We start from the raw sequence: 14915 nt of genomic DNA on the forward strand, positions 1-14915 counted from the left end.
TGGCTGTGTAATGAAGCAGCCATGGCGATGCGATCACGTTCCCATTTTTCACTCTCCTGGGACTTAACCCTCCAGCAGACACTTTTACTCTCCCAAAGCAAGAATGTCCATAAGCCATCGCCGTGAGCCATATTTCTGTTCCCTTTGACTGTGAATCATTTAATGACACAGACTGAGACAATAAATGTCTACCGGAAAATACTTATGGGTGTGCAAAATTTATGCGTCCATTTGAGCATGACTTCTGTACTCTCAGAGCTTTCAATGTGGTGACAGGAGAGAAATATTGATGCCTACAGTAATAAAGATGATGTTGGATGAAGCAGGCTATTCCAGTAAAACCCACAGAGACAGAAACCAAAATCTTCTGCCAGAAGTTGGCTGCATTTTTCTGGAATATGTGGACTACTCAATCAATACTGTGGACCACCGAGACAGATTCCAAATCAATTCCTACAAAAAAGAACACTTACGTGCTTCAGAAAGTGATGACCTTTCACAGTTTGAGTCCTGCTCATTTTCTGAGTATTTCTGCAAATCACAAGCAAGATGCCAGATACTGGTTGTTTGCAGTCTGAAACCACTGCCTGCTCAGTCAAATGCACACTGAAGGCATGACAACATTAACACATTAGTATGAGGTAAGAAAAGGACATGGAAAAAGAAATCAAAATCTGAGGAAGTCTCAACATACAACTGTCTTCAGGTATTAGCACTGAGGGTAAAGGCTACATTATTATAGGTATTTCTCCCACTGGGAGAAAGCACAATCACAAGTGAAGCCAACACACAGAGTCATTTAAGCGATCGTTTCTTCTTCTTCGTGAGTTCCAAGCGCAGTGATTTCCAGTACTATTATATCGGCTTTATTTGTGCTGATAGGAAGAGTATGCTCAGCAGAATACTAGAAATGGAGAAACGCCTGGTTTAAATTCGAAAGGCTGGATATATCCTTTTATCTCATTTACTCTCTGACATCTCTGTTTCCATGAGGAAAGGACATATATTGTGGATGGCTTTTAAAATCAATTATGCATGTATTTTTCAAGTTCTTTTGTTTCCAAGACAGGTCAGTATCTGCAGCTGTGTGGGCACATGCTTTTGAGAAAGACAATGGGAGCTGGTGTTTGGCACTCTGCCATAGTATCTTTAAAGTCTGTTCTTATTCTCTTAAACATTAATATCATCCCTAAGGAGACTTTTGCTTTACTCTGAGTTATAGCCGCTATTATGTAACTTGTTCTCCTTTCGTATTTTCCTGCAGCTTGGAGTGAAGCAATTCTGTTCAGATTCCTTACTACCTGTACAAATGATTATACGTGCCCTCCTATGAAGACTTTTATGTGCTTAGATTTAAAGCAGTGACTGCTGCCTGATGGCTGGGTAAGAGTACTTTGTATGCCAAGCACGCTCCTGAGTAAAGTAAGATAAATCTGAAACAGATGTGGTATTAGACGGCACTCAGAACTAAATCATTGGCAATTCCTACTTTGCTGGTACATTGTTTCTGGAAGAAATTTGATAAAATATGTCATGTATGAGACACAAATGAGGTATTATAAATGCTTATTATTAATATTACCTGGTTAGGGGATACAGTACTTCCATATTTCATTAAAATCCTTTAGATTAGAATCAGAATTTTACAAGAAATGTGTTTGAATGATTGCAACCTCCATTTGGTTTTATACATCACATACATATCACTCTCCCAGTGTTTGGAATCTAGGCAAAGTCTCAGCCACCTTTGGCTTTTAAAAAAAGACCTATTAAATCAGTCAGAGAGCCTCTTGAATTACATTGGAAATGGAGTAAAAAAAAAAAAAAAAAAGTAAAACCATTGACACTACCCTTCTTTATGAAGTCCCTTAAGCCCCTGACTGGGTAGCATAACCTGGATTTCCACGACCAAGCCACGAGACCAGAGAGCTAGCCAGGCACTTCTGAGCTGTGCAGCCAGCATCGTGGTGAACTTGCTGTGCCTACTGTAAGGAATGCAAACAGGCAGACAGCTTCGAGCTCCTGACAAGGTCTCAACACTGACAAGAAACCACTACAAGCAAGAACTTAATTCTCCTGCTCATAGTTGGAGCTCTACAGCTTTCTTTTCTCTTACTTCAACCGTGCCATGCAAGGTAGAGCTCTGGCAATTAGCCTGAGGAGCACATGAAGATAGCTGCTTGATTATCATCGCAGAGAAGGAAGGAAAGGCTGCACAACTGCAGCAGTGACTTAAAATACGAGCCAGTGGCAAAACGTGGAAGCTTTTTCATCACTTTGCAAGGAACAGCCACACACTCTCATTCCAACAGACAGAAAATAGACACGATCCCTTAAGCACTGTCATAATACCTCTTGTTTTGAAATTTGTTCTCTGTATTATGGAGCTGTGACAAGCATCTATACCATAAAACAAAAAGGCGATAAAACAGGAAACAAACAGAGCAGTGCACGGCACCCTTCTCTGAGCTAGCGACTAACACCCATGACAGAGCCCTCCTGCACAACAGGATCAGTCACGTTGGGTTTCACAAGCATGTAAAACAGAGTGCTATTAGACTGCTCCTGGTTTTATTTTTTAATACTAAACTATGTTTGGACACTGGTTTGCTGATATTTAACTAGCACAGGCATTTCATAATGCTCACAATCAAAAATAGTTTTATAAATTCTGGATAAAAAGTTACAATCTTTGGCACTTCAGGAAGAGAAATAGGTTTTTGACTCAAAGTGCAAAGCATTTTGATTCCTGCAGTCAGAAGAATTTCTTCTACATTCTAGGTACGCGTTTTCACTAATCAATTTTATTTACTAAAGAATCTACAGAGGACTTGACTAATATCAGTTATATATTTGGAAAATTTATCAGTGAAAACTGAGGCATACCGTTTGTTTTTAACAGCACATTGCTGAATTAGCTACAGGGTACGCGTGGCACAGTATTGCCAAAGCTCTTCAAGTCTTGCCAGGCTTTTGAACATATGCTTTGCTATTCTGGCAGGTATCCACTAAATCAGTGTTCAGCAAAGATTAAATCTAAGAAATTGTGGTTGGAGAGTTCTTTCCTAAGGCTGTGTTTCAGATTGATGCTATGCAATGGTATGTATTACTTACGCTTATTTTAATTATGCCAAGCAAATAGAAAGATACTGCAATATATGTTATTGCATCATGGTTTTCCTGACCTTAAATTCCTGTTAAGTTGCATTAGTATAGGACTAAATACGTTTGAACAATATATCAAAATAGCTGTCTACACACTTAAAATACTCATCTTCCATTCCTTAACACTAAAACAGAAAAGAAGATAATGTTGCTTCAAAAGGTGGAGTGCAAAGGAGGTGCAGGCAGAGGGCAGTGGGGAAGCCAACAGCCCTTGGAACACAAAGTGACTTGATCACCTTTGTACAGACCAGCCCATAAAAGCGCTTAGGCAGGGGAGCTGATTAATGTAGACCGATCTATGGCCTTACCCATTATTAAAGGCCTTATCCAGTATGAAGCCACAGTTTCGAAATATTTAAACCACATTTTCTAAGCCCCTTTGACTTTCAAGTTCCTGAATTCCCAGTTGTCTGTTAGGTTATGTTGATCCCCGAAGTACGACACAGCCAGAGGCAGCGCTTCCCAGCAGGTTTGATGTGCGCCCAGCCAGAGCAGAGCACTCTCCAGTTGTCACCAGTGGCATCCATAACGAATGCTTCATTAACTAGACCGTATCCGAGTACCCAGGTAGAAAATTCATCTTGTAAATACAGGAGAAATTTCAAACAATAACATGAAAGCACAAAACTAGATTACACCTTAGTTTCAATCAAGGCAACTAGTTAATGCCACGTAACTCCAAGTGTTGTACTCTCCCAGCTCCCCAGCTCGTCATGCAGAAACAAAAAATAATTCCAGCATTTGTTTGCATATTTAAAACCCTCTGTTGCTCACACAAATGTTTTTTTCTTCCCATCCAACGCAGCTATTTTCACTAAGTCCCTCTCCAAACAGCGTTTCCCATGACCCCACTGCCAAACCCACGCGCCGTACCTCCAAACCCGCAGCCTGGGTAACTCCGTCTGCAGGTCGTGCACATCGGGACGTGCTAAACACCGCCGGACGCAGGCAGCTGGCCTCTGACAGAAAAGGTGGTGCCTTCTGTCGGTAGCCTAACAAGTACCCCAAAGCATTCAGTACTGCAAAAGGCAAGGCAGAGACTCAGCACAACCACAATGTATCTGTCTAGATTTCAGACTGAAGCTGTTTTGCATCCCACTGGTTTAGAGTATAGAGGAAGAGCAAATGCGCATCCGCACACGTTGCCTAGACACATGACAAAATTCTTGAGTCTAAATGATCCAAGCTGGCTGCTTGTAAAGTCTCTGAACAGCTTGCGAACACCATCCGTTGTTACAAAAGCTAAACTTTCTATTCCTCGCACAGCATCACATCAATGTTTGTATTCTGCTTCATTCCAAACACAGAAATATTTACTATTTTGCCTTGCGTAGCCCTTCACGATCTCAGCCTGTAACAAATAAGGGCTCTTTCCCTTATGGCAGCATCTTATTCACTTTATGTCATTTGTGATAGTTTTTTTTTTAATGCTTTCTTGATGCCTTTAAACCCTACTGACCACTGGTATTACATTAGCTGCCTTATTAGCCATTTGAATTTTACACTGGCAACTTAGGTTCATTGCTGTTCGCTTCCCCTCTCAATGCAGTCTGTATGGTGGAAGCGCTGCTCCCACAGTTCCTTTCTATCCGATGGAGTTTCGCCCAGAGTAATTTGCTTTGTATTACTGGAATTGTGACTATGCAACAACCAGAGGGATGTCCTGAAACAACTAGTTTTTAGTAATACTGCCCAATATAAATTTCGTGTTCTTACTTGATTAAGCCAGTAGACAGACACTTCAAGCCTTCAATGGCTCATTTTACAAGGTTTTCATAGCTTGCTGGTGCTATCTTTTGTTTGAACAAAACCACTATTTTTGGCACAAGATGAATGATAATATTGTGGATTTTGTTTAACCCTCAAGAGGAGGCCCATCACTATATTTAACTGTTACTGGTTAGAAAATAAAACTACTTTTGAGTCTTATTTCTACTATAAAATGTGACAAGGAAGGACTGGCAGCATGAATGTCTTCCAGTTACTTGTCATATTTTTCTTCCCGTAAGAGAAAATGTTTACATTCTTTCCTAACTACACCTGGCATATTTCCTATTTGCATCTAGAAGATAGGATAAAAGCAAAACTGTTTTAAATGATTTGAGTTGTATCATGTACTCCATCAGTGACCCAATTGCTTCAAGTATTTAGAAGTTCAATTTCTAAATATTTCAGATCCTCAGGTTCTGAATTATCTCTCTCTTGAGACTGACTATGTCAAAGATGCATTCACCCATTTATTTTATTTTAAGTAACAATTTTGCTTCAGTAATTTGTTGCAGTTATCTGTTAGCATCCGTTTCTTCTTCTAAAAAACCAGGAAGACACATCAGACAGACCGACTTGCAGCACCTGATCCCATGCGCCCCAAGTAGAGACTCCCTCGAATGACGTCCTTTGGATCCCAGAGCGTATGCACTGGTCGGAAGCTGAAACAATGTCTATGTATGCAATAGCTATGCTGTAGATAAATTACTTAGCTCAGTCTTGAAGGAATTCAGTCCAATATGTTTTTAACTTAATAGCATTTTTTTTTCTTTAAGCGCACTGTATATCGACAGTTTGCTTTTCAGCTGCCGTGGTGATACTTTTTCACTGTCACATGGTTATCTGAAATGCTTTGGTCTTATTATTAAGGGTAAAAAAGATTTTGCAGAAAAAGCACATATATTTTACTACTACTTTAAAAACACTCCTGGTAAGGTTAACATGAAGAATATAAAGCCCTGAGAGAGCATAACATCTGTCATTACTAATGGCTACACCAATTAACTACCTCATGAAAACAATCTCCATTTCTCCTAATTAATAATGTCTGTAATTAAAAGAGACAGCTTTTTCACAGTCACCTCATCACTGAAAAGCATGACACAGAGGAAGAACACTAGAAACACTGTGCAGACAAGTTCTGCTGAGGAACTTAAGCCAGCCGAGACTTCCTTGGTTCTAAACTGAAGATGCCTGCAGCCTCCGCTCCCTACAGGTATCTGTAGATAATGAGGTAAGCTCAGACGCATTTCTAGGACAATAATTTCTGAATTTGCTTGTTATGTAGGTCTACTCATTCATGTGAAAATCTAGTATAACTCCAGAACTTTTTAAAATGGCAACTTTCAATGTTGTATAAAGTGAACACTGGTGACAGAACCAGTAAAACCCAAGTATTGCATAGCACTATTTAGAACCAGTTACTCACATTTCTCCTGAATGCCTTCAGATATGGTACAGAAGTGGATGACTGCAAGCCTGAGGTTACAGAAAGAGGCACACAAAGGCTGACCAAGCCGATACAAGACCTAGAAGAATTGACAAGTTGTGGCACCTAGAACAGAAAACTGTCCTTAACCCCAGTAGCCAGTTTGCCTCTATGCAAGTGAAATTCAGTCTATGTTCTCACATGTTTGTGCACACAAACTGAGATGTGATTCTCTTGCTTATAGGCCAGAAATGAGCTACCAGCACATGATGAAAATGGATTTCATCGCCGTGCAACTCTTGTTTGCCTGCAAATCACCACAGCTGGTGATGCTGCAGAACTAAAGAATTTTTTCTTTACCAACTGTGGTGTAGCTCCCTGCTAGCTTTCAGTGACTGACGAGATTTAGCATGTGACAAAGACTTCTTAGAGCAAGATACAATGAAAAGCCTGTTAATTAGATGGCTTTCTTTAGCCCCCTTCAGCAACCTTTGTACCAATTTCGAGTCACCTACCTGAACATCAGGCCCACGTAAGACAGCTCAATGTCTCTTGAGACATGCTGTGGAGGTGTACAGAGCTATTTTAAAAATCTGTAATTTTATAATTTTCCAAAATTACAGGGGAAAAGTTGAGATCATTACTAAGGCACTTAAAAACTCTAAAGGTTAAGTATCTGAAAAACAATTACCAGTGCTCTTTTCAAGTCTGTGATTTAAAAAGAAAATGATATCCTTTCAACAAATACAATTAAGCCAACTGTACAGAACTATGCAAGTTTTCTCTATTCATCTATGCACCTAATTTAGATTTTTGTATTACTTTAAGATATTTTTTCCTTTCATGAATAATGTCTTTTAAGAAATCAAGAATAATGTATTTTATGAATATTTTTTAACTTTATGAAATGGCAAAATTGCTCAGCTGGAACATAATTTCTATTTCTCTATATTAAACCCAAGTGCAAATACATTTTAACCGCTATTTTGTCACATCTCATAATATCCACTGCATCTCTTCTCACAGAAAGTTGAAACATCACACACACAAGAAATTAGTTTAGATGACAAAAGGTCTTTCCAGATAAAGCTCTTCCACTGAAAACAGAGAACAGGATCTAGCTACAAAGACTGAGCTAGATTATAAACTAGATTGTAGACTTTGTACTAGATTGTGACTACAAACAAAGCATCCTCCTGAACCTATCATGCATATTACGTTATCCTTTAAGAGTGAGACAGATTTTAGACTCATTCTTAGAAAAAGATTTTAGTCTGACCTCCTGCTTAGCCCAGTTTTTGAACTGAACATATTTTCATATAATATACTGTGGTCACATCAAAGAGAATTAGTTTACAAGAAGATGACAGCACAGCAAAATGGCTGCAATTTTACTCTGTATAAAATGCTCCAGAAAATATGCTTTTTTTCTGTTGCTATATAGTTATCTAACGCTAAAAGAAGAAATTAATCATAGGTGATGCTACTATATTGTTTATCTGTTTGTTAGAACATTTGGTAATAGAGAAAGTATTCATTTGTGAAAAGTTAAGAGGATAATGGAGTGCAGAAGAAGAAAAAAATCACGTTTAATACGAGAGAGAGAAGATGTTCTGGGTAAGGCAGAAAAATTCACAGATATTAAATTCAAATACGCATCAAAAAATAGTTTCTGACTTTGTTTAGCAAGCAGCTCTCAACAGATACTGCAGCTGGAGTTGCATAAAATTTAGTGGAAGGTATTCTGAAAGTAAAATGTACTTTGAAACTATTCAGTACATAACTTAATACTTCTATTAACCCTCAATTGTTTGACTTCATACCTAGAAACAGAGACAGGCAATCCGAAAAAGTTTCAACCTAGCTTTTATGTTAGCATTTACCTCCTTAACTACTACATTGCAATGCTCCATAGCCTCAACTTAATAATACACAGAGCCACCCATTATCTGAGAGGACTACTGGTGTGCTCAAAGTTAACAGACAAGTATTCAAGATTTTGAAAATTATTTCATTAACATCAAACTTTCCTATAATAAAACAAGTGCATGCCCACAGCCTTCCAATATCACAGCATAAAATTCGTAACCACAGTGGCATAAAAGTTATCAAATAGCAAGAAGCCCATGATCAATTTAAAATTCAGTTAAATCAATTAGACCTTCTGAAAGACAAGATAGTGGACGCTGTTTAATACGTTACTAATCTCACAACTTTTTTTTATTTAAACTTGAAGTTCGCAGCTTTTATTTAAGACTTTAAAAACTGCTTACATGCTTAGAAGCTTGTCTAACTTTTCTAATTAGACTAGCTAATAAAAGATATCTCTCCCACTGCAAAACTTGCCTCACTGTGCTCTTAGAGTTTTGATGTTAGAATTAATATCATCACATACTCTGTGCGATTAATGATCTATTTAAGGTACCAAATGAATACTCTGTGCAATTAATGATCTACTTATTTAAGTTATCAAATGAAACCCTTAAGCTTAATATTTCACTCACAAAATTCTATGCTGACCAATAATTGTTTCTAAAATAAAAAATAAAGAAGCCATGTTACATTGTATGGTGTAGACATGAGCACATAGACTTCATTACTAGAGTGAGGCACTTCATTCCTCAGAAAATTAAACCTTTGTCACTATGTGAGGTATTTTTGTACTATTTCAACATAAGTAAGTTAATGTGGAAGCAAAAAAAATAAAAATTATGGGAGCTGGGCATGCAGAACTATAAAAATGGAATTATTTAGGTAAGGAACAGTGATTTCTATATCTTGGAAGTAACCTATAAAGAAGATTTCTGTAAGAAGGAGTATCCTTGAATTTAGGGATCTTTGTCAAAAAGTGTTCCTGATAATCAAAGTCTCAGGCAAGAAAGCAGTTCCCTCTCATAAACACGTTAAAAATCTAATCTGCTTAAATTTTTATCTCATTTTGACACACACTTTCCAGAACTAATGGTTAGAATTACATTCATAAAATTTGTCAGGAGTGATGAAATGTAAGACAACAAATACTTTTTTTTTTTCCTATTTATTTTTTCTCTGAAACAGACATGCTATAAAATAAGCTAGTAGAAAGAAAATACTCTCACATTTGAAATCATATAAATGATTTGCTAACCACAAGTGGAATACAGCTGCTTTGAACATTGTAAAGATTTGACTGTATTTCCAGACAGTGAAGGCAGGGATGCAGATACATAACGATTTGAGGGTTTAAGTTGTAAGAGTCTCAAGTAACTTCTACTGTCTTGAATAAACTGATGCAAATGAAATTCTTACCATGACGGGATAAGGAGGGCTACATACCATCAACTAGTAAACAATTAAAAATCAGACAATTGGTTTTAAGGGACGATAATTTTTAATGCATATAAGACAATTTGGTGAGTTTTCCTCACCTAAAAGACGACAGAGAAAAGGCATGGGAAAAAAAAAAAAAAAGATGCTATTTTATGAGGGAAAGACCAAAGCAAGAGAAGAGTTTTGTGAATATCCTACGTGTATTCATTGTTTTCAAGTGTTTTGGAGTTTGGCTGCCAGAAACATGGGGAAGAATCCACATCTTACAAAAACGTTTATTGTGAACTAATTCAATAGATCACTCCTTTAATACTGTAAAATTTCTGTATTCTTACTTGGCTTTAACCAAAAGCTATGCAGCTGCACTCACTATTCTGCATTTAAATTTGTTCAGGTAATATTGCAAAAGAAATAGGAAGGCATTTTAGAACAGAATGTGAAATGTCAATACTATTGTTTCATCTTTTCTTCCCTCAATTAATGTACGTAGTAAGGCAAAATAATTGCTCTTATTTGAAATTTGAGTGGTATATAAAGAGAAAAATAGCTTTCAATATCAACTACATTTCCACTTACACCACAAAAAGAAATCCAAAACTTCACAAATGAACCAAGTTCACCAAATGTATTTTCTGCCCTGCTACTGAATTAATACTACAGTACTGTATCTGATTAAATGCTTAGATTCAATATGAGATAAAATAAAAACTAATCTTACTCTGTACTTGCAGGAAAGCCAAAAGGTTAAATATTTCTGCTGCAGTGATTCCAACTGTCTGTCTTCACAATCTTACAGCTTTTGACTTCAAATGCTGCTTCTGGATACTAAAGAAATGACATTCTGCTGATGGAAAACCTTTTCACACTATCCTTAGAAACACTTTATCACTAACTGTTCATTTTGATTACATTCTTGCTGGACTTGTTACTGAAACAACAAATATCGATGATAATGTAAATAAATATCATCTAATTTATCTGAAAAATAAAACTTAATAAAAGGATATATGTATTATTTTATTTTTAGAAGGGTATAACTCTACTGATTTCAAGAAGATGACCTCAAGACTTTATACAACAAAATAACTAGAGCATCCAAAATATATGTAGACATTTTTACGTTAAATTATTATTTTTAAAGAAGAATTTGGAGACTTGCATTTTCAAGTCTTTCAGATTAGATACTGGCAGGTATTATAGCAAAAATAAGAATTAATTCAATAAGATCAAGCAGTAAGAACAGAATTTTAATTTTCAACTCATTGTCCAATCAAATGAAATTTTAAGATACATCTTAAAAACTGCTACTTAAAAATTTTGACTTCTTCAGAGCTTTGTTCGCCTAAAAAAAAAGCTGAATGGAAAATTGCTTGCAATCACATACCTCCTAGTATTGCCAAACAAAATTGGAAGAAGCAGTAACAAGAAAGTTTACATTTCCATAACTGAAATTTTCTTAAAGATCTTCAGTTGTGCAGAGGATGGAATGGTGACTGAACTCCGGTTGGCAAACTAACTCTTGTACGCTTAGGAGACGGATCCTTGAGCTAAATATAAAACATGCCTTGCCGTTACAAAATCTATGTTGTAGAAATGGATGTTAGATGCAACATCTGAGAAGTCATTGCATACAAAAGTGTTGGATTTATTCCATGTAATTGTGTCAAGTGAAGGTGTCTTAAAAATTCTGATCTCACTGAAAAATTAATGTGATCTTCATAAATAAAACTCTTGTAAAGGTCCAGTAAAGCTATGTCTATTCAATACAGCCACTGTTAACAATCATCAAAAAAACATTTTTAGCAGAAACTTTTCTTTCAAACACAACCAGTAAAAATAAAAAAAATGTAACTTTGGGTTTAGCCAGCACATACTTGAAGTGATTTGAATCTAATGTGATATCAGTACACAATAACAGAACGGTTTAATAGCGTCACAAAGCTTTTATTATATATACACTATTATATACATATACTTCTTAAAAAAAAATAAAACACTGTAAACAAAAAGGCTTTGCAAAAAAAATAAGTTCATACTTCTTGTTGCAAACTAGTATCAGACAATACCGCCTTGTGGCAAACAACATCTAAATCCTTCTGGCTCCCTCAACAACTTGAACAGCTATGGTCACAAATATGTATTTTATATCTCTTTAGGCTCATTAGCTGCTTCTGTTAGACATAACTGCTCCTCTTTAGTGCACTCGCAGTTGCCTTCAATGTTTTGCAAAGCTCTCTCTGCAAACTCTACTTCACTCCAGGAGGCTGGACCACTTTCCCTAGCAGCTCAGTGTTCTTAAGCACGCAAATTTCTGATAGAGCCTGACATCTGACAGGCAAATTATTACCAACAAACTAATGGGAAATGTGCTATTAGTGCTTCCCCCCATCCCAAACAAACAAACAAACTCAAAGGTTGCTTTGGGGAGGGTGGGTTTTGTTCTTTTTGTTTTGTTACTGGTAGAATACATTACTTGATTTTAAGTGCTGGCTTTTTTTGTTTGTTTGTTTTGATGGCAACTTTTGAGGCACTACTCTTTCAGTATGTTGGGTTTAAAATAAATAAAACCAGCAGAGCTCATCTATAGTTGATGACCTGCCCTTCCATGAGTCATCCACACCTTTGAGAACTTCTGACTGCAGCCAAAATGTCAAATTAAAGGGCATTCAGTATTTGGAGCCTTGAAACCAAAGTTTTCTATATGACCTGCTACCTGTTCAAACCCTTAAAAAGTTTCGGCATCTCAAGACGAAAGCTAGCCAGTCCAGCAGCCAAATCAGTCATCATCCCCCATCTGGTCAAAGGATAGAAACATCTGTATTTCTTTTCAATGACTGTTGGTGAAAGCTGTAATAATTGTTGGAGCGAACAAGATATACTTACTATAATTAATTTAATTTAGAAATTAATGGTGATGGCTATTGGCCATAGCAGCTGTCAGCACACCTACCAAAATGTTGACTCCCAGTGCAGTCAGCAGTGAGCCCCTGCAGAAATGAAGGCTGAGTCCTTGTTGAGCTACTTTGGCAAAAGCGCAGCCGGCACACCATGGGAAGAGAATATTCCCCTCCCTTGATGCTGCTGTGGCCACATCTGGAACAGTGCCCAGTTTGGGGTCCTGCCTGTACAGGAGACATCTACACCCTGCAGAGACTCCAGTGGGGGGCTACCAAGACGGTTAAGAAGCTGGGATGTACGGGATAGGAGAAACCAACACTTAGCACAGCAAAGAGAAGTCTGAGAGACAAGCTAACTGCAGGTCCACTCCACTATTTGCAGGTAAGTCCACCACCTAAAAAGGGGAGTTACAGAGAAGAGAGAGACATAGATGCCCAGCAAAAGGACAAGAGGCCACAAGGTGCAGAAGGGAAAATTTCCAACAGGCATAGGGAAATTATTCTTCACTGCGCAAGTAGTGAAACACCGAGACAGAGAGGGCTCTGGAACAGTGGATCTTCAAAACCTGACTGGATAAGGCTTTGAGCAACATGACATAGCTTTGAAGCTGGGCTACTAGGAGCAGAATTTTAGAATAGATGCCTCCAGAGGTACCTTCCGACCCAAATTCTTACTCAATTCCAGAAGCTTTTCATCAGGGGGAAAAAAAAAAGAAAAATAATGGAAGCAGAAGGGGTTAAACAAGTAGAGCAATTGCGGCAGAATGAAGATGATATATAAATATATATATTATATACTTATTTGAAGTGAAACTGGAAGTTCAAAATACGACAACAGAAGGGGAAACAAAGTCAACAACTACAGATTAAGAATAGTGTCCTGAGTTCTGCAAACTAATGGGGAAAGAAAAAAACACAAAAAAGAGAAGTTGTGAAGGGGTTGAGATGTCCTTTGACATGATCACAACTTGCAAAGAGTTTCCTGCAAGGAAATTACCTTTGCTAGTCAGACCTCCATCAAATTCAAGGTGTCTGTTACTGAAAATTACACCAATTAAAATTAAAACTCTACCTTCTGTTTCTGTAAGATTAATACTGCAAAGTAATATGGCAGATGATCCCACTGAACTCTATCTTCACAAGATTTGTTAGGGATATTTTACTGTTCAAACTGAGCAATCTGGTCTAGTGGAACGTGTTCTGTGGCAGGAAAGTTGGAATTAGATGATCTTTAAGGTCCCTTCCAACCAAAACCATTCTACGGTGCTATGAAATATCTGTCTACCATTTCGTAGTATTTATGCAGTTATTTTAAAGATAAGTGTATAATTTTTTACCTTGTGGTAGTTAATAGCTTCTTATTAAATAATAGCTTCTTATTTTAGAGTTCTGCGAAAAACATAAAAATTTGTAAAATCTGAAAAAATAGAAATCCTGAGTCTTTAGATTTGCCCAAGTGGTCTTTTGAGAAGTGCTGTTCCTCCTACACTTTTTAATAAAAATATTGATGTCCATTTTGGAGAACTTGGCTACATACAAAGTTGCCTGAACTCTGCAGTTACAGTTATATACGCAATACTCCAGCTGCATCTAGTCTCAACGAAGCAACAGCTTCCAAACAGCAAGATGACAGCTCTGTGCAAAATCTCACTGCAGAAGAGAGTCAATGCTGCACTTCAGGCAGTTCGTTTCCCATTATCAGACTGAGTTTTCACATAACCTCCTGCACTGGAAAAAATACTACTTGGGGAAAATTGACTTTGTGCCATGTATTCATTCAGCATCTACAACTATGAGACTGAGAAACAGCTCTGTTCCTTAAGCAGTTGTCCCATTTCCTAGTACTGGCCTCAAGATAACACTTTTTCATAAAACAAAATTCATGCAAAACCTAATCCCTCGGCACTACTTTATCAAAGGTTTACAAGGCAGATTTGCATTAAACTGAGAGAAATTCATCACAGAAAAATAGAAGGATTGCACATCAATGCTTTCCTGACAGAATAACTTCTCACACGTCATTTATTAAAGAAGTACCATTTTCCTACATTGACAAGTAGCGATTTTTCCTGCACTGGGAAAAAATATTCCCATGGATATAACCAGCATGCATGGGATCTTCTCTTTCTCTGTCTCTTTGTGGGCTCTTGGATGGGAGCCATCAATAGTTCTGTCTGCATTGGCTTCTATATAGCAGTATGATAGAGCATTTACCTATTGGATGCCCAAACTAGTGAATTATTAGGAAAAGATGAAAATGAAAAAGAGCGATTAATTAGTATAGTGAGATTTTTTCAGCCACTGTCTGTCTATAAATGACTTGTGGTTTTTGGTCAGGTTCTTGTGAA

The 14915-nt window shown here is 37.3% G+C and overlaps 1 protein-coding gene and 1 long non-coding RNA gene across 23 annotated transcripts in view; one reads left to right on the forward strand and one right to left on the reverse strand.

Annotated features, from left to right (window-relative positions):
- ANO3 (anoctamin 3) overlaps positions 1–14915 on the reverse strand; it is a 262541-nt gene that overhangs the window by 116392 nt on the left and 131234 nt on the right. Inside the window, exons 1-2 of one of the 22 annotated variants that reach the window (XM_080593080.1) lie at positions 6362–6457; positions 4039–4184 (exon numbers count right to left, since the gene is read on the reverse strand). The exons of 20 other annotated variants lie outside the window; for them this stretch is intronic. Coding sequence is in view for 1 of the 2 variants with exons in the window: in XM_080593073.1 (XP_080449199.1) it covers positions 4039–4084 (46 nt within the window). In the remaining variant the exon portion in view is untranslated. Of the gene's footprint in view, positions 1–4038; positions 4244–6361; positions 6458–14915 lie in introns of those variants that run through there. One more of the 22 variants, XM_080593073.1, reaches the window with a different exon arrangement.
- Positions 4413–11668, forward strand: LOC308195537. Its single transcript, XR_013951597.1, has 2 exons — positions 4413–6166; positions 10402–11668. It is a non-coding gene; the product is annotated as an uncharacterized lncRNA (long non-coding RNA).

Source organism: Anser brachyrhynchus, assembly GCF_964034855.1.
Source record: "Anser brachyrhynchus genome assembly, chromosome: 5".
Taxonomy (NCBI): domain Eukaryota; kingdom Metazoa; phylum Chordata; class Aves; order Anseriformes; family Anatidae; genus Anser; species Anser brachyrhynchus.